The sequence below is a fragment of the Hippoglossus stenolepis genome, chromosome 2, assembly GCF_022539355.2.
Source record: "Hippoglossus stenolepis isolate QCI-W04-F060 chromosome 2, HSTE1.2, whole genome shotgun sequence".
Lineage (NCBI taxonomy): Eukaryota > Metazoa > Chordata > Actinopteri > Pleuronectiformes > Pleuronectidae > Hippoglossus > Hippoglossus stenolepis.
This window is the reverse complement of record NC_061484.1, coordinates 7,548,534-7,567,597: the sequence shown is the minus strand read 5'-3', so window position 1 is coordinate 7,567,597 and position 19,064 is coordinate 7,548,534. Positions and strand designations below refer to the sequence as shown.

Genomic DNA, 19,064 nt, shown 5'->3' with positions numbered 1-19,064 from the left:
AAAAATAGACACTCACAGAACCATGAGACAAAATCAGGCTGAATTTAAATAAAATTTTAATTTAGATGTTGGATGGTGGGCAAAGACCTGACAGGTTAATGGGAGACTGGTCCAGCGCTTGGGGGTCAGCATCAGAGTGTATGTGTATATAGACATTTGATTACTTAAGTATACATAGAAAATAATAAAGCAGTCAACGGTTAACCACTGATTGAATAATTGCAGAAAGATTGGCTTCAGAATAGTCACTTCCTGTGCTCCTGTCGATCAGCTTTCCGTTTGCTGCCGAGAGCCTGGTTGCATTCTGTAAACCATTCAGCCGCTGCGGCCATGGTAACAATCTGTGTGATGTCAGACAATAACAGGGAGAGAGATCATCACAGTACGTTGGAGTTAACCTCTAATGCGCAGGTATGCAAATATGAAGTTCTGCCAGTAGATCAGTCTCAGAACCGGACGATCCTTCTTAACCGCAGAGCATTTGAGCAGAGAGGCAGAACCAATTCCTGACATGCAGAACATAGCAGACATAGTTCAGGTGTTGACGCTGCACTATGTGTGTCGCAAACACAGGAGGGTTCAGCAGCTTTCTATCATGTCTTACAACAGAACAAAGCATGAGCGTCTTTAGCTTTGCTGTGATTCACCCATGAACAAAGGCTGCATTCGTCACAGGTGTTGGTTTTCAGCACACTTAGGGCCACGGTGCATCATGTCTGTAAATTAAAACCTATGATGCGCACAATGAAAAGGTTTCAATCAGGACAATAGCAGAAAATACCTTTGGGCACAGGTTACTTAATAACAGGAGCTATTCAAAATAAGTGGAAGCATATCGGGATTGGTTTTACTTCTGTGGGGCTGCAGGGTGGAATTCTCCGCCTTGAAAAAAAAAGGTGACGTGAAAGGTGTTGGTACAACAGTGACACCTGACAGAGAACATTACTGTTGTCACAATAAATCCACTTATACAACAAGTAGCCAGCTTCAACGGCTCGATCTCTACAAAACAAATATCTACGAGCTGTTAAATTGGGCTCATCTTTCAAAGAAGTCTTAAAATACATTTGTGTTTTCAGTCAAAATTTATTTGAAATGTAACAATCTTTGTAGCAACGGACGACTGGAACATTAAATGATAAAAAATAGTAATGGCAAATGTGCTGAATTTTAGCTCTTTATTCACTTAAATGTTTTTTTGGTTCAGCACACTTGTTTTTCTGGAGTCTCGAGGTTGTGCTGTTGGATCATAACTTTCCCTTATTCTTCCAGGGCTTCTTCTTGGACTTGGCGTCAATGATCAGCTGAGACTGACGCTTCAGCGCCTCACGTGAGATGATGTCAGCTTCGTCCTCTTCACTCTCCTCCTCTGAGACACAAACAGTGACTGTTTTAAAAAAGCGAAAGATTTAGACAGCGTGTGTGTGTGTGTGTGTGTGTGTGTGGCTCCCGACTCACCGTCATTGAAGAGGTCAAGTCTTTGGTCCTCAGGGAGCTTGACTCGGGTGTTGTAAGCCGGTAGTTTCCCTTCAATCCTGACGTGGAACTGCTCAGAGCAACACACAGACACACGGTGCACAAAGTCATTGATCAATAACTGTCACCAGCGACATACCAGTATTTTCTTCCTTTCTTGATGTGATATTTCAATGATTAATATCTATTTACGATTAGAAATGCCACACTGCGGTTGTTTGATTTGCCGATATCAACATTTATAGGTTCATTTTTGGTGAATAGATTTTTAGACCTTTATGAACTTAATTTCAGATTTTCTCATTCACGAGGAAGGACTACATTTAGCTGCGTACATGGGAAACATGCAAGCTTAATTTGAAAAATGATTTATAAACTTGGATCTGTCAATGGCAACTAAATCTGCTTAATTCAAACCTGGACAGCTGAGCCACACTCAACAGTAGCAGTCAAGCAAACAGAGCTGGGCTGATTTTCAAATTATCAGCTCAGAGTTTACGTCAGTTCTACAGATTACACCGTCTTAAAAACGGACCTGAGCGTAAAACAGTCAATGTCACGAGACTGTTGCATGTTTCCTATGGTACGCGCTGATATCCCCTGTTCTCAAACAGTGAAGGTGCTGCCGAGTGTTAATAATCAAGAACAAACACATCAGGTTGCCTTTCCATTCAGATAAGACTTGAAAGAACAGCAGCAGGCCTGCATACATGCTCAGCCATGCTGTGTTCATGTGTCACACTGTGTCATGTTGTCCCAACGCGCCCTTTGTCAAAACTGAATTTACTGTTGGAAATTCAAGCTAGGGCTTTCTTTGGGTCACTAGCTGATTAATACCTACAGAAAAGGTATGACTGTAAAATGGAAGACCAGTCAAACCAATATGCCCTAGAAATATTCAAGTTAGTTGGTTGGTTTGTAGGCAAGATTACACAAGATCAACTGAATGGATTTCTACAAAACTTGGTGGAAGGAGGATTTCTTTTCATTTAGGGGACTAATACCTATGAGTGTGTGAAGCTTGGGGCCGTTTGATTGAATTGAAGGGGACTGTTAGTCTTTTGCGAAGGTCTGTGCTCTACTAAGTGTCATTCTAGTTATATACTGTAATTGATTAAAATAAATCTCTACTTCAGTAAGAGGCAGAAAAGGCTGGATGAATAAACCATTTAGACATAAACCAGATTTTACTAAATCCAGTTTTTCAAAAATGTCCACCTGTCCACCAGGAGATGAAGATCTTCCAAGCTGCTGTAGTTATAGCAGCAGCAGTTTGCCATAGGTCTGATGGAGCTGACTCAGGAAGTTGAAACAGCCTCATGCCATCACATTCAAGACATTCGATAACCAACCAACAACCATTGTTCATTTAATCATTCTCATGTCCTCCCAGAGAACTCATTCCTCAAACATCAGGTCCTTTTCTAAAAAATTCTTTGACACAAACTAGTGTTTTTATGACATTCTCAAAAAGCTTCAATATCATTGGTTGTAGAGACATGTATTAGTGACAGGTGACATGTTGATCACATGATCGTTCAGTTGGGCGTCACGTGTAACGCTAATGTGTGCCAACATTCTGTGTTAATGAGAAAGGTATGTTCAGTGTGACTCATCTTTGGACCTGCCCATGTACTTCCTGCATACCTGTAAATCTGTGTAAAAACCTTCTGGGTACGTTTTCACCAACTACCTGTGAAAAGTGAACAACCCAGTCTCAGCACCTGAAGCTGTATTTTAAACCACTGATGGTGCCTGACAGTTTGTTGAGCTTCGTCTCACCTCCTCTTCCTCCATCTCCTTCATAATACCGGTGAGATCTTTTCCTTGGAGGTCGTCCTGAAGGAAGTTCAGCTTCCGATCGCACTGGGTCATCAGCAACAACACATACTCATCTGAGTGTGGAGACGCCTCCGCCGCTTGGTCCTCGCCCTAGAGAGATCACCAGAAATTCAAGAGAAAAGAGGTAAAACCAAAATCATTAACATATGGGAAATAAATACATAAAAATCCCCAAATTACAACAATCTTTCCAAGGTGTATTATCCTCTGTCTAAAACCCTTGACTAGAGTGAGGAAAAACTACAGAAAAAATGCTTTTATCAGGGAAAAAGAACCAAGAAACGTCAGAGAGAGTCACAAGTGAGGGATCCCTCTCCCAGGATGCCTAGAAGTACAATATATGTTTTGTTTGTATCAGAGCACACCCACAAAACAACAATATTTATAACATTTATGAGAAAAGAGAGTGTCTAAGATAAATGGAGAGGTGTATAAATGTTTTGCATTTATACAAAGTAAAATGTCTGATAGAGATGAAGGGAGAGAGAGAGGGCATGGAAGGCAGAACATCAATGCAAATTGTAAAGATAGAGATATGTATGGTCGAAGGTCAGTAAAATATGTGGACAGACACAGTGTATATCTAGACAAGCTAGTTGTGATTATCACATAAGCAGCTGCCACAACAATCCAGGATGCGACTGAAGCTGGGATCCTGCATCTTAAACATCAAAGCAAAGCACAATCCAGGTGGAATCCAGGGGGAGAAGTCAAGTCAAGAAATGAATGTAGTCATTTCCTTCTATGTCTGTGTGGGCATGGTCACACATGCATGACAGCAAAGCAAATATCACGGGTTGAGGACCACAGCTGAACTCCACGCGAAGCCATGCTGCGATTCGCCCCGCTACAGAAGGCGAATGTTTGATTCGCCCTGTTGCTCGCACAGATTGGAAGATCATAGCTCAAAGGGTTATTCTGTGAGAGTGGAAACCTGCTCTCTTTATTTTTAAAACGTCTTAATATCACAATTTATTTGCTTATATCTTGAAATTCGTTACACTCTGTTAGGCTCCTGCCCCAAGTTTCTAAAGAGTTGGGGACCTTTTATTGAGCATATTTGCATGAATAGACAGTCTGAGAACTGTGTGTATACTGTGTTTTTGCTTTTTACTGGATTGTCTTGTGTTGTGCGTTTCTGGCCTTCATTTTGGTCCTTCCTCAACCTCGCTTGGTCTAGACTGTATTTCTGATGCTCAACCCACTTCTGGACATGCATAGATAGGTGTATTTTTTCTGTGATCAGGCAGTAAGTCTGTGTTTTGCTTCGTCTTGTTTGTTTGTTTGTTGTAAAAAAGTAAAATATTTCATAAATAAGATGTATGGGGGGGGGAAAAAGAAATGAATGTGGTCAATGCTGTTAAGATGATATTTACCAGTGTGATGTGTTGAAGTTTGTCTGCCAGGTGCTCCACTCCGGCTCGGATGGTACTGAGCGTTTTAACAAGCCAATCCAGTCTCTCTTTAGCTGCTCTGCACCTCTGCTGCTGAGCCTGCAGCTGCTGCTCGCACTCCTCCAGCATCTGTTGGTCACTATACAAGCAGCAGATGAAGACATAAGCATCACACAGCCACACACACAAAGACCTTTGTCTCCTCTCCTACTGTTTCGTTGTCTCACCCAGAGAGTTTAGCCTCTCCAGAATATTTCATATCCTGAAACTGTTGGTTCAGCAGCTCCTTTTGCTCCTTCAGCTGCAGCAGGACTTTCTCATTCTCTCCCTTCAGCTTCTCCAGATGTTGTTGTGTCTCCTTTTGCGAGATAAAGCGCTTCACTATCTCCTACACACAGAGAAAAACCAGTATGAAATTATGAATTATTGCACAGCAGAAATAGCGATCATTTTTCTGTTCACATCCACACCTGTATGTTTGTGACTCCAGTGGCCTCCTTGATGCGTTGGAAGGCCTCCTCAAAAGTGGAGATGACCCTCTCCTCTTCAGCTGCCATCCTGGTGGTGCTGCGGTGGGCCTCACTGCTCAGTTCATCTGGCTGCATAGCTGTTCTCTGGGTGTGCAGGGAGCAAAGTTTACCACCAGGGTAAATGTAAATTACTCATTTTCACCAAAGACAATGTCGCTGTTATGAAGCAAATCACATTTTGTTTAGCAAAGATAAAGTGTTACATGTTTAATTACATGGCCAGCGATGAAGTTTTTGATCAAAAGATGGAAGAAGGGAACAAAATCTAAATAAAACACACAAGACACTAGAATAATATTCCTAAATTGTACATCCTGTGCAATATGTTCCACCACGTGTATCTTACCCTTCTATCGACTTTTTCAGCCTGGGCCTTGTGCTCCTCAACTTTTTTCCTGTAGCTGGCGATAATACGCTCTCTCTCTTTGCGTTCCTTGCAAAGCAGTTCCTCCAGCTGCTGTAACTCAGCCTACCACAAAGAAGGGAGGGAAGGAGAAACGAAAACCAACAGATTGGGACAGCAGTGCATTAGTGATGAGGATGTAGGAGGCTGCGAGAACAAACACTGCACCTTCACCCACCATGAGCAGAGAGAGAAGTTGTCGTTTTGGGGCAAGATGGTTTGCAGAATGTGCAGTGATTAGGAATTTCTCATGTGGGTGAAATCTTAAGTTGTTTTAATCAAACTGAAAAGGTCACAGGTGAATGGAAGGGTGCTTGGAGAGCACACACCATTACGCCCTATCTCACCATGTTAAAGCGAGTGAATTCATCCAGATCCACTACAAATTTTAATGGTTTATTTATTGGGTCATACCCCACCCCTCAATTTTTTGGAAATTGGTTTATCCATTTTTGAGTAATCCTGCTGCCTGGAGGCAAGAAACACTGCAAAAGCCCTTGTAGCAACCGCACTCATATAACTTCATGGATATCAGTGTTGATGACAGTGGTGGTGAGGGAATCATCCCTCTGTGAGGAGGTCACCTTAGCAGCTTCTTTAGAGAGCTGGGCGTCGTTGTTCAAGACCTGCAGGCTGTGAAGCTCCTTCCTGTGCCTCAGGATTTCTGCCTCCAGACTGTCCAACTGGCCCTGGAAAGTCAGACTCTCGTCCTGAGTTGGTGAGAGTGGGGACACAAGTGAGGGACAGAAAAAATAAAGAGGGAATATGTGAAAAGGGAACGAGAGGAGAAAAATATATGAGAAAAGTCAAATACTTGACCTGTTTGCTCCTTATTACTGGCTTATTGTTACATTGTCTATTAAAGCCTAAGTTATACACATATTAAAATTTAAATTAAAATGCACATGAGACATCGAAGTGTGAATATGGTGCAGGTTGGAAAGTATTGAAGAAACAAGTTTCGGGAGACTATATTTTCTTGAATACCAGAAGTCAAGGTAAGTGCAGAGGTAAAGTGAGTTTGGGACAAGACGCCCTTTGAAAGTCTCACATCTCACTCGATATCACAGACACATGACACAGACCAACACCGTGCCGAGCACTGCAGCACAACACCAAGCAACCACTGCTTCTGTGAATAATACCTCAATGAGGTCATAAGCAGACTGTGTGCTTTCACTCTCATCCTCTGAAAGTTAATGCACTGTTACCATATTTGCACAATTAACGTGTTGTGCCTACAGTTAAAATGGCTACGTAAATAGCTAAATAATCTCTCCTATAGGTAACAGACACAAATCACTGGGGGAAACACTGGTAAATGGTTTGTATTTGTACAACACTTTTCCAGTCAACTACTCAAAGTGTTACAAGTTGCATTCACCCATTCACGCACACATTCATACAGCTATTCTATACGCAGCGCCTCTATCTGACACTGTCGACACTGCGATCAAGGGGCAATATGGAGTTCATTATCTTGTCCTTCAGAATGCAGACTGGAGGTGCCGGCCTTCTGATTAGTGTACAACCCTGTCTGTATTCCTCCTGAGCCACAGCCGCCCCCTGGTGTCAACACATACTACAGCAACATTTCTAGCAAGTAAGTGTGAGTTGTGGCGCAAAACATTATTTTAAAGCTAAAAATATGAATGTTTGACAAACCTGCAGGTGACCTTTGAGTTTCAGATAGTTAGTCGTGATGTTGTCAGCTTCCTTGCACTTAAACTTTGTCTTCTCCAGACTGTTCTCCAGTGCCCGCAGGTTCTGAGAAAACACACACACACACACACACAAAACATTTAAAATTTTCTCTGATTGGACTCATCTGTCAACAGGAAGAAATTAAATTAGCACTTTCATGTTTTGCACATCTCTACATGAGTTTGAGGGCTAAGTACCATGGCATCTTCCTCTTTCTTCCGGGTGCGAACATCAGCGGACTGTGCTCCACGGCTGCCCTCAGGTTTCAGTCTCTGCTGATCCACCCTCAGCTCTTCAAGGCGCTGCTGGTAGGTCTGGGTGGTGTGTTTGAGGGCATTGAGACGCTTCTTCTTAGTCAACATGCTCTGTTCTACTGTTGTCACAGCGGCCTGAGGAAGAGGCAGTAAAAAGAAAAGTGATAGTGAGCCGAGGCTGGACTACAGGCAGGGAGAGGGAGAGAGATCTTGTCTGAGGATATAATGGATTTTAAATTGTGTTGTAACAAAGCTAAAGATGCATGGACAGTTAGGACAAATATAAAACAAAAACAACCCAGTCATATTTATTCTGCTTCAAGGTTGCCACACTTTTCAGGACAACAATTGGTCAAAAATGGTCATAAAATCTGATATATTTATAATATTGACACATTGAACCCCATTTCTATTCTATTCTATTCATATTCTATACATTGTGTCTTGAATTGCTTGAATACTCACTTGAAATGTGTCAGTTGCTCTAAAAACACTGCAGGTCCCTGATGTGAACTTCAAACTTGGACCAAAAAATGACTTCTATAACCTCTATAACAATTTCAAAATGAAGGAAACCACACTATAAGGTAAACTGTTGTTGTTTCAACAAGTAATATTGTATGCACTCTCAGTAGGAGAGAGACCAGCTTTCATTCTGCACAGCTTCTTACCAAGCGTGAGCTTCATCTCAAACAAAACACATACTGAAGTTTACAGAGGCGATTTACAGAAGGGGTTAAAATACAGTAAATAAATACATGTCCAGGTTGTTCCCATCACTGTGCAGGGTTTTCCAGGATGTGGGAGAACCCTGTGTTTCCTCTCACCTTGCCTGACATGTTGCGGTAGGCGCTCTTCTCCATGCCTCTGCTGTGAAAGGCCTCTTTAATGACATGGTCATCACCCTGCAGGAGGCAAAACAGCCCAGTGTTAGTGCCAAGTGAGGTGTCACAGCTCTACTGTGTTCTGATGGTGATCACTGAGGACAGAACGAAGCAGAGCTGACAGATGAACCTCAGTCAGTTCACTCACTGTGTGAACCTCGGCCAGTTTCCTGTACAGCCTCTTGTTGTCCTGCCTCAGCTCCCGGATGTTCTCCGTGTTCTCCTTGATGCTGGACTGAGAGCTCTCATAGAAAGCGCTTCTGTCGCGCTCTAGTGGACATAATCAGTCATTACACCAGCAGCACACGGACATGGACGTCTCATTATTAATTTACAGCTTTTAACTAAGTGTTATTCTCTTTGGTTCAGCGACATGTTTACAGTGGCTACTCACACAGTCACGTGTTAATCATGTGGCTAAATCAAGCTAACCACTAGCTAGCTAACTGTGGCACGTGCTTTATCATCAGCTAATATCAATGCTCAGACTAAAAAACACCAACTTACCCAGTAGTTGTATTTTACGCTGCATCTCCGCTATGTGCTCAAGCAGCGGAGGTTTCAGAGTGTCCCCACTGAAAGACATCATGTCTCTTACTGCTCGTTCCCTCGCTAAACTAGCATGTCCAGTTAGCCTGACCTGGACACAGTGTTGCCTAGCAACCTGTCAACACCAACGTGAGGCTCAGAGTTTGAAAGTGGAGCCATTAGTGAAAACATAAAAACTGGACCTTTAATCTCATTTACTGTCACAGCACTGACTTTAATCGCTTTTCATTCAAAATCATGTATTTACTGTATATAGGACTATGTTGAGACTCTTGTTTATTATTTAGTTTCAGCACTAAACTTTTTATATCATATAATTTAATGTAAAAAAATACCAGGTATGCTACTCTACAGTAAAATATTATGTTCATACATATAAACACATAAAGGCCTGACCAAAAGTAGGAAGATAGAGCCTAAAAGAACAAAAAAGAAAGCACCTCTGGCCACTGGCTGTCGCTGGAGCGGACGCATAAAGTGATCTAAATACTCTTATATTCAAACTCTGCTTCATGTATAGTTATTATTTTTCCCAGGGTTAGGCAACAATGTTAAAAACAGTGCATGATTTCATGTGTTATTTTACCTTAGAAGCAATTAACTCTTTTTCTTTCTCTTTTTCAACACCGGCATGGCAACACAGACCTTTATTAGTTTACAGCAAAACGGGAGGCAGTGCAAAACCTTTACAAACTAAACATTTGCATATTAACTATGGATATGTTTATGTTCAGTGGAGATAATAAACAAAATAGAACACAAGCATTAAAATTAAGAACCGTAAAACACCTTGCGTCATCTGTAATCTCTTACGGCTTTATACTAAACTTTAAATTACCTGCTGTTTGGCAACTCTGCTTTGGTGAGTTAATTTTGAGTAGTGCAATATGCTTAGTTAATTTGATAAAGCATAACTTTACTCAGGCATCAGCAGGTTGAACCTGCAACAAACTGGAGACGTCACTAAAACATATATAAAACAGAATACACACAGAAATAAAAAATACCAAAATTTAAGACATGAGTTTTTTCAGGCAAACTTATTTAAATTGACATATCATATGTAACGCAAACTCCCAAATTCCTTCTGTGATAAAATCACACTTGTTTAGCAGGTACAAGGAGACAAGGAAGACTTCGTAAGAACATAACAAAGGAACAGAAATGTACAGAATTAATAAATGAATCTCATTTGAAAGCAAAACACGTAAATTCTGTACCTACGTTCTGTAGCACAGAAAATGGCACTTCCTCCTATTGTTCATACAGACACAGACACAGACACACACACACACACACACAGCTATGACTTAATCTACAGACTTCGACTCCTCGTTGGACTTCTTCAGGAGGCTGAGCAGGTTCTGCGACATGAAATACGGCCTCTCTGCTGATCCATCATTGCGCTCCATGTCCTCCACTGTGACATGCGGACAGAGGAGGATGAGGAACATTTTCCCAACAGCATGCAAAGACTATCAATTACCCATGCTTGCATATATACATTGTCTATATACAATCAGTTTTGTCTTCAAGCTGTTAAAGAAACTAATCGTGTGATTTTTGGTTAGTCTTTAAATAATATGAAATAATGCTCCAAGTTCCCAGAAGCTTAGATTATTTCTGTTACAAAGATAAGATAAAGTTTATTTTGTTTTGTGAAAGCTCAGGCACTGTAACGGCCACAGAAGACACTCAGACACTGTTTTGCACAGTTGTACTTCTGGTGTCAGGATTCTTGTAGTGCCATTAAGACAAAGCCAGTCCTGTCTGATTTTGTTGGACACGTAGGTCCTGTTCAGACCTGGTATTGACGTACGTCCTGAGAGATCCAATCACACGTGGCGGTGTTTAGTTCCTCTGTTCACACCTGACATTGATAATGTGTCCTCAATGTGTCTCCTGTGACCATTTGTTATCGGAGCTCACTTCCCAGCTCTATTTGCAATTGGTCACGTATGTCATTTGTGTTCATGAAGACCAATGGATGTTGTTTTAGCTCATTGTATATATACAGATGTGTGTGATGTCACTGAGAGAGAGAGTATGTGTGCGGAGCCAGGAGGGACTGAATGAATGAATGTGTGCAAATATTTAAGGAAAGCATTAATCCTTGTGTGGTGATCAGTGTTGAGTAGTGGTCATATTGTGGCCACAAACAGGTTGATCGGGACACTCAGGATGGACGTCAATACCAAGGTCTGAACTCAACTGCTTCCAAACACCAACTCGCCTTGACACACACATATTTACCCATAACAGAACCACTATGATTATAATACAATCACCTTTAATCAAGATTCACAGCCAATAAATATGGAATGTCAGCATTCATTTTAGTGGAAAATCAACTTACATCTTTCACAAGGTGACAATCAAGAGAAAAAGGTACAAAAGCATACAGAGGCTTACGATGTTAGTTAAGAGCATTCAGGAGGTCATGTCAACACCATGCAGCACTTAAAGAGAGAGAAAGAGAAAGAGAGAGAGAGAGAGAGACAGAGGATAGGGAAAGAGCCAGGTAGTTATGGTCAGTAAACAACAGGGGGCGCTGGGTTCCACAGAGTCTGAGAGGTTGTGAGGGCTGCGTCGTCACGGCAACGCAGCAACAGCACTTAATGCCAGTCCAAGACATACCAAGGCAAGTAGGTGGCAATACAATACATGGGATCCCGTCTTGGCGAGGATCTCTACAAGACTGAAGCCAATAAATACACCATAGGCAAACGCTACTGTATATATACACAAGTTCCATAAGAAAAAAAAGATCCAATATTCATACAGTATATCAAATGTGTCTGTAAGGTTTTGGCGTCAGCTGGTTTTATTGTAAACAGTGAAAGAGATTCACCATCAGTGGAGAAGTGTTTGTTCTGACTGTACTAGTGTGACTCTGTATTGCATTCATTATAACAGGATTAAGACGACAGACATCAGTGACAGTAATCAGGCACAGGTTCAGCACTCACAATGTTTTACACATCGTCACAATATAAAAACCAACACTGTTCTAAAACCAACACAACAGAGCGTTTTTTTTTTTTTCAAGCTACAGAGATGCACTGGGCTTTTTTCACCTGCTTCACACGACCAACACAAACCTCCTCCGGCCGGACGTCAAGCCGCTCACAGAGAAAGGCCATTTGACATTTAAGCTTGTTGTATGCCGCACATTTATCAGGTCCATGTCACAAAGTTGAAGACAGTTCTTTCATTCTTTTTGAGGTTTACCAAGCCTCTCTTACATTACTGCTGACTTCTACTCCTGTGGTGCAGAGGGAGGATTTCCCTCCTTAGATTCCTCCTTTTCCTCTTCCTTTCCACCAGTCTCCTCTTTCTCAGCCTCCACAGCTGGTGGGGTCACCTCCTCCGTCTTTTCTTCCTGTTTTACCTCCTGCTTTTCTGCCTCTTCCTTCATCTCCGCGACTTCTTTCTTCTCAGCCTCCTCTGCTTGATCAACGGTCAGTTCCTCGCTCTTCTCCTCTTTCGGCTCCTCGGCGTCAGTGTTGGACTTCAGCGGTTGCTCCTCTTCTTTGTCCTGCTTCAGCACTACCTGCTCTGTCAGTTGGATCTCTCCGTCCTGCAGTTGCTGAAGAGGCGTCTCCTCCTCCAGTTTCACCTCATCTGCGGACTTCGCGGCATCCGCCTGCTCAACGCCATCGTGATCTTCCTCCGGCTTCTTTACTTTGGAGAGGATCTCGTGCAGCTCGGGGGACATGAAGTAAGGTCTCTCAGACGAGCCATCGTTTCTTTCCAGGTCCTCACCTTTTCAGTGTGTGGGGATGCATTTGTTGTGTTTGATTGGGTTAATGGAAATTAGGGGGGGGGGAATGAAAACATGGAATAAAGGGAATGTGTAGAAATAAAAGTAAAGTGAAATTAACGGGGGAAACGAGACAAAGAGAAGTCAAGTCAGAAACATGGCAGGAAGAAGAAGCAGAACCAGCAGCTCAGTTTGAGACAGTTGTGTCAGTATTTGAAATCACGAAGAGTAGAGAAGATCTGCAGGAGGTTTTGCTATCAACTGAATGTAGAGTTACTCACAGAAGCAAAGGAAGAGTGTGTCCACACACATGGCGTACACACTGAAGAAGCCATGGGCGATGAGATAGGATCCCACTACCACTGTCTGGGTGAAAAAAATCACACACATAAAGACATGTTTAAATCATAGAATGCTTACAGACATGCACTGAACTCCTAGAGGGGCTGCATGTGAGAACACAAATGTCCGAGTGAGAGGATTTGGACTCTCACTGTTTCTCCTGCCAGCCCCTTAGTAAAAACTCCAGATAATGTCCATCTGAGCCCATGTGAGCACACGGCAGGAGATCCTCCGCAGGATTCACAGTGAGCTAGTGGGTGTGTTGATGGCGTTTTGTAATATGTGTAACAATTCAAAAAACAAAAAGAATACAGACATCTCAGGATGGAAAATTGGTTTCACACACGTATATGACACAAACAAAGATGTCGAGAGAGTTTTTGGTGATGAGGGCTAACGCTGGTGTTGATGTGCTGTAAACATGTGATCTCTACAGCGGAATTAATCTGGAGAATGTCAACACCCAATTGTCCGGACATTCTCTGGAGTTTGTCTAAAAATGGCAATAAAAATACATAGTAAAAAGTTTTTTTTTTTATACCAGTATTGGCACCCAGTAGTAGTTCAGAGATGGAGCCGCATCCTCTACTGCTTTGATTCTCCCAGAGAAGAAGAAGAAAGAGAAGATCCCTGCGCAGAGAAAATAATAATGAGATGGATTTAAACAAGAAAGCCAGACAGCTATCTCTCTCCACTTGTTTAGAAATAGATACCTTTGGTCTAAAAAAAAAACACACAGTCCCTTACCAACAATGCCAACAATGAGGAGCTTCCCAAGAAACAGCAGGAAGTCAGTCACTTTGTCGAGAACAGCCACTCTGAGGTGAAATGAGCAGAATATGAGCGTGCAGCAAATTAATCAGGCTAAGAACAGCTTCAATAGTGCACGGATGTATACGTAAGGTAATCCCACCTGAGGATGTTTCTCATGAGAAGGAAAAAGGCATCTCGAGCTGAAGCACAGAAACTCTTCCCATAGATGGCGACCTTACGAAAACAAAATCAAAAAATGTAAATCTATCCAGATGCAGCATCTTTCCTGCAGCTGAATCCAGAGATTAGAACTCACCATGATGTAGGCGTTTCTGTTGAGGAACTTGATACATTTCTCCAGACACCAGAAGCAGCACTTCATGCAGGTCAACAGGAATTTAGCACACTTGTTCTGAGCACCTGAGGGATGAGAGACATTATGATAGAAAGCAGGAATGGGTTTACAACCACAGAATAACCTGACTGATCTATGATCCGGTCGTACTATGCACCTTTGATAACCTGTTGCACCTCTGTTACTATAAATACATCAGAAGTCACGTATAAGTTTAAAAAAGGTGCAATTGACACCAACGATAATAGACAGTGTTTGCCACTGTAACATATAGAATGTATCGTAAAGAGTGTGTCCAGGTATTTTACAATCCATGTATGAAAAAACACCTGCTTTAATCCCATTCATGTTTTTATACATGCATGCATCAGATAGCCCGATTGAAGAATAACCGGTTTAACAAGAACAACCTAAATGTATAAAACCATAATTACTGATTAATATAGGCAATATTTATTGTGTTTATTTGTGCAATCAATTGCATCTGTGCAATGTCCCCTCAATTAAGATTTGTCACTTTTTTTCATATTCTTATAACTTCTATTTCACACTTAATCCTTTACTTTAATGTCTTTCTGTCATGTGTGTTATTTAATAGGCATTTCTGTACAATAACAATTAAGATCTCCTGAATCTCTTGAATATAGGATAATGATAAAAAGATATGCAGTCAGTCAGCAGCCATGTTCTAAACATGATGTTAAATCTTCTGACCTTTCAACTTTTGGTCCAGATACTCCAGAAGGACCCTGATGACCTGAACCACAGACAGGATCAGGGAGCCGAAAGCCAGGGAGCCTGTGTGGTATCTACACATGAGGAGGAAACAGGGACAGAGGTGGCATCAGACACTCTTTCTCTGTGATACAGGGCAGGACATAAAGTGACACCTTGAAACAACCTGACTAACAGTTACTAAACCACATAGCAACATAGATCGCTCCCTTCAATGTCTAAACATATGTAATAGCACTTGCTATTTTCATATTATTAGACATTCACTGGGTTAATGCACAACTACATATATTGTACTGTACATGTATGATTACCTCCACCAAGGAGGTTCTCTTTTCACCCATGTCAATTTGTTTGTTGGTTTGTTTGGAAGCAAAATTACAAAAAAGAAAACTGATCACTCTCTAAGTGCCATTCTAGTTTGTATATGTACGTACAAATCAATCTTCAAACCTGAGGGCGCGTCCTAGTGAGGAGAAGATGGGGTAGGCGGGAATATCACCAGGCTTCTTGAAGGCCCAGTAATATGAAGCAAAGGCCCCCGCCAGGGTGACCTGGCCCAGGGCCGTCACGAAGTTGGCGCACCAGAAGAACAGGAAGATGTTGTAGAACTGGAACAGGATGAGATACTTGTGGTAGAGGGTCTCTCCGCCGTAGAAGGCAAACAGACACTCTGCATCTGGACACTGAGCAGAGATGTTGGAGATGTTGAATGTCTGGAGAAAGGGAGAGAAGGAGCGCACCACAGGGTTATTGGAAGATATGCACAAGGTTCTCTATCGCAACAAAAATACAATTGAAGTTTAGTTTCCAGACCGCTGGAGGAGCTGCAACACAATAACTCTGCCCATTCTTAAAAACCTACTGACAAGTAATCATAACCTCTACCATGAAAATACTCCAAATCAAACAGGCACCTGAAACAAAATGTATTATTTTAGGTATATCTCTATCTGAACTCACATGAGAAATAGACAGATACAGGACACTGAGAACTGCGGCTATGAAACTGATAATGAGGAACTGGTAAAAACCCTATTCTACCTTTACTTAACAACTTGAAGACATATGTAAACAGCATTCAAGGACTGGAAAGAATAAACTATAGACTCAGAAATCAAGAACTAGAATATTTGAAATGATGGAATAACTGGATTAAATATATGAATCACAGCTAAATAATAAGACAGAATTCAAACCTGAAGAGTTATGGCTAAGGTTGTTATTCTATGTCATTATTGTGCATACATATTTCTGCAATATCCCTTTTTATTCACCATAAAATACATACATATTGTAAGAATTCTACAAGTATGACTAATATTATACAAGCAAATGCAAAACTCTGGCACTCCTACAATTAAGTACATAAAAAAAGAGACATACCTTGGGGTCACAGGTCTCTAGTGAGTACTCACACTCAGAGTTGTTGAAAACTTTGTACACCTGCTCATTAGAGGTGGACAAGAAACTGTCAGAGCTGTTAAGGAGACAACAAGGGGAGGACATCCCTGACAATGTCACAATTCAGTGATCTGCACCTGTTTATCATGCTACCCTGACACTTGCAGCATGGATAAAAGGAAATTAGAGAATAAAACTTAATATTATTTTGATCATCTTTAAATCCTCTCATGAAAAGTGAATGGATACACAGCAGTGATGGCCCAGTAGGCGATCACCACGGCCAGGAGGGCAAAGGTCAGCAGTGGGTAGAACAGCGATGACATCACGTGTCCAACAGCTCTGAAAAAGAAGACAACAGTCCAAGTGTTATTTTAACAAAGAAATGAAGCTTAGCTCTCCCTCACAGTGAAGGTGTGGTTCTCTACTGTAAGAACACAAATCAAAGTGTTGTTTGGCGTCAGCAGAACAATCTTTAAACGCAACATGGAGATTAAACTTTTTAAATGTGTTAAAATGGAAATAAAGTTAGCCTTGGCTCCGATGGCTCCACTTGTAAAATGCTACCTGGATTAGCAACGCAGCTTGCCAAGCTAAACGGGAAGCCCAATGCAGTTGCGCCCTCTATAAAAGAGTGAGTCCAAAGCAAGGAATTGAGTTATATTTGCGGCTGTGATCGGTGTGTGACAGATTGGACTACAATTAACTGTCTGTCAGCTGATTACAGTGGGGGTGTATGACTTCTGTGTCCTGCATGAACGAACACAAAGCGTCTTTTATTTGAAGTTGTGTTTCTGGCTAGCTTCTGAATATTCCCTCTCCTTTTTAGCTCTGTTTTGGTCTCCATTGTCTGTGGAGGGACATATCTGGTTCTTTAGCTGTTAAGTGACTTACTGTGCTCACCCACCAGTTGCTAACTGCGTCTCTCTGCAGAATTGTGCTACTAAAACTAGCTCCCCCCTGTGGCAGGATACAAGAATGAAGAGATCTGTGACACCAAACAATACAGTTATGGGCTGGAAAACAAAATGAGCTATAATGTGTTGTGCAATAGTAGGTAGACTGGATGTTGGCTAATTTTCAATAATCATAAAATATGATTATTAAAATAAATAAAATTATTTAATTAAAATAATAAAATAATTAATTAAAAATGATAGAGTTATCAATTAAGAATAATGAAATAATTAATGAAAAACAATAAAATTATCAATTAAGAATAATAAAAGTTGTAATTATAATTTATCAAAGACGGGGCACCACCCTGGAATCAGGGACCAACAATCAGTCAATAAAGATCAGTCTCATAATCTGAAAAGTTCAATTAGAAATCTCAATATTTTCTATTAATGATTATATAATGAACAGTGAAGGTTTTAAGTTCGAGCACAGGCAGTCATAATCCAGCTGTATTCACATATATATATGCACAAAGAATCACAAAAATACCGGTACTTTAAATATAAAAGGGGATTTATTTAAGATAATGACATCAATGTAACTCAATGACTATTATCACAGCAAACCCACTATATCAAAGATAAAACACCACAAGCATCTATTACAATCGTAACACATATGTAATGCCTCCAATGTGTCTACCCGGAGGCGAGTATGTGTGTGTGCGTGTGTCTGTGTGTCTGTGTGTCTGTGTGTCTGTGTGTGTGTGGGTGGGTGTGTGTGTGTATATGTACGGGGAAGATGGAGACAAGATGGCGTCTAAAGCCGTGCACGTGGTGTCGGGTTACGAAATCAAAAATGGCGTACAAGTTACACGTGGTGTCGGGTTACGAAATCCAAAATGGCGTACAAAGTGGTACACGTGGTGTCGGGTTACAAAATGGCGGTGCACCATGTGGTTTGACCACAAGGAAATGGAGGACAAAGGTTACTTTGATCTATCTCGTGGTTCAAAGCGCCGAATGGCGTCGAGATGCGACCGCACTATCTAGATTCTAGAATGTATATAAGACGTGAAGTGCGGGGATGCAGTTCGGACGTGCGTGCAGGCGGATTTAGGAGAGAAGAGAGAGAGGAAGGAAAATATATGCATTAATCGATCAGAGGAGATCTCAAACACCGCCAGAGACAGCTTTGCGGGGACTCTACCACTCGGTACCCAAGCGGACGAACTAAGTTCCGTCCCGCTGTGTACCGATCTTTTAATGGGTTAGAATCTCTGCAAAAATCGGTCTGACGGTAACACAACGCGGTGACGTAGCCGGAAATGCCGAATACGTCACGACGCGCGGGCACAATGTGGACAAAAGTGGACACGGCGGTCTCACACAAATGTACGCTCAAATAGTAACACATTAATAATTAAACTAGTCTCTGCCCAGACATAAGCCTCTTACTTGTCGATGTTCCGCGGTTGGTTCGTGCGCATTGATTCTTGACCAGCACATATGTTGTTCGCTGGTTCATCTCCAGCATCGGCGTGCCACAGATTTCCAGGTTGAGTTCCCGGAAGGAGGGCAATGGCTGGAAGAATGCTTGTGGGCCAGGTATCCTCTGTCCCTTGAGGATTTTGAGCCGGATTGGAGCTCCTGCGGTCCGTGGAGGAATGATCACGTCAATCTCACTGGCGACCTGACATGCCTGAGGGATGGTTTGTCCGGAGAGCATCTGGGCTGGTTCAGAAGACAGAGAGTATCTCTCTGCACTGACCTGGGA

At 41.8% G+C, this 19,064-nt stretch overlaps 2 protein-coding genes across 6 annotated transcripts in view; both read right to left on the bottom strand.

Annotated features, from left to right (window-relative positions):
- Window positions 1-1,066: 1,066 nt before the first annotated feature.
- Window positions 1,067-9,324, bottom strand: odad3 (outer dynein arm docking complex subunit 3). Of its 2 annotated transcripts, none has more exons than XM_035178972.2 (13): window positions 8,995-9,324; window positions 8,636-8,757; window positions 8,431-8,508; window positions 7,547-7,738; window positions 7,311-7,412; window positions 6,230-6,355; window positions 5,589-5,711; window positions 5,183-5,326; window positions 4,940-5,100; window positions 4,695-4,851; window positions 3,259-3,408; window positions 1,459-1,546; window positions 1,067-1,387 (listed from the first exon to the last, which is right to left on the bottom strand). In XM_035178972.2, the coding sequence occupies exons 1-13, from the start codon at window positions 9,074-9,076 to the stop codon at window positions 1,248-1,250; spliced, it is 1,665 nt and encodes a 554-aa protein (XP_035034863.2). In that variant the 5' UTR covers window positions 9,077-9,324; the 3' UTR covers window positions 1,067-1,247. The 2 variants fall into 2 exon arrangements, with proteins under 2 accessions (XP_035034863.2, XP_035034872.2); XM_035178981.2 differs by having other exon boundaries at window positions 1,067-1,369; window positions 8,995-9,319.
- Window positions 7,421-19,064, bottom strand: part of slc44a2 (solute carrier family 44 member 2) — a 26,389-nt gene continuing 14,745 nt past the window's right edge. For 2 of the 4 annotated variants that reach the window (XM_035178942.2, XM_035178950.2), the window contains exons 13-22: window positions 16,638-16,730; window positions 16,371-16,455; window positions 15,438-15,700; window positions 14,964-15,058; window positions 14,211-14,314; window positions 14,055-14,128; window positions 13,889-13,959; window positions 13,683-13,771; window positions 13,081-13,165; window positions 11,310-12,801 (exon numbers count right to left, since the gene is read on the bottom strand). In XM_035178942.2, the coding sequence (XP_035034833.1) occupies window positions 12,296-12,801; window positions 13,081-13,165; window positions 13,683-13,771; window positions 13,889-13,959; window positions 14,055-14,128; window positions 14,211-14,314; window positions 14,964-15,058; window positions 15,438-15,700; window positions 16,371-16,455; window positions 16,638-16,730 (1,465 nt within the window). In that variant the 3' untranslated portion in view covers window positions 11,310-12,295. Of the gene's footprint in view, window positions 7,442-9,640; window positions 10,457-11,309; window positions 12,802-13,080; window positions 13,166-13,682; window positions 13,772-13,888; window positions 13,960-14,054; window positions 14,129-14,210; window positions 14,315-14,963; window positions 15,059-15,437; window positions 15,701-16,370; window positions 16,456-16,637; window positions 16,731-19,064 lie in introns of those variants that run through there. The other 2 variants (XM_047343643.1, XM_035178959.2) reach the window with 2 other exon arrangements.

Bases quoted from the DNA above. Each gene is read 5' to 3' on its own strand.
- odad3 (XM_035178972.2), bottom strand. From the start codon at position 9,076: ATGATGTCTTTCAGTGGGGACACTCTGAAACCTCCGCTGCTTGAGCAC. The intron at 8,758-8,994 runs GTAAGTTGGTGT...TATGTCCACTAG, and splicing joins GCGTAAAATACAACTACTGG to AGCGCGACAGAAGCGCTTTC. The intron at 1,388-1,458 runs GTGAGTCGGGAG...TTTTTAAAACAG, and splicing joins ACTTGACCTCTTCAATGACG to TCACTGTTTGTGTCTCAGAG.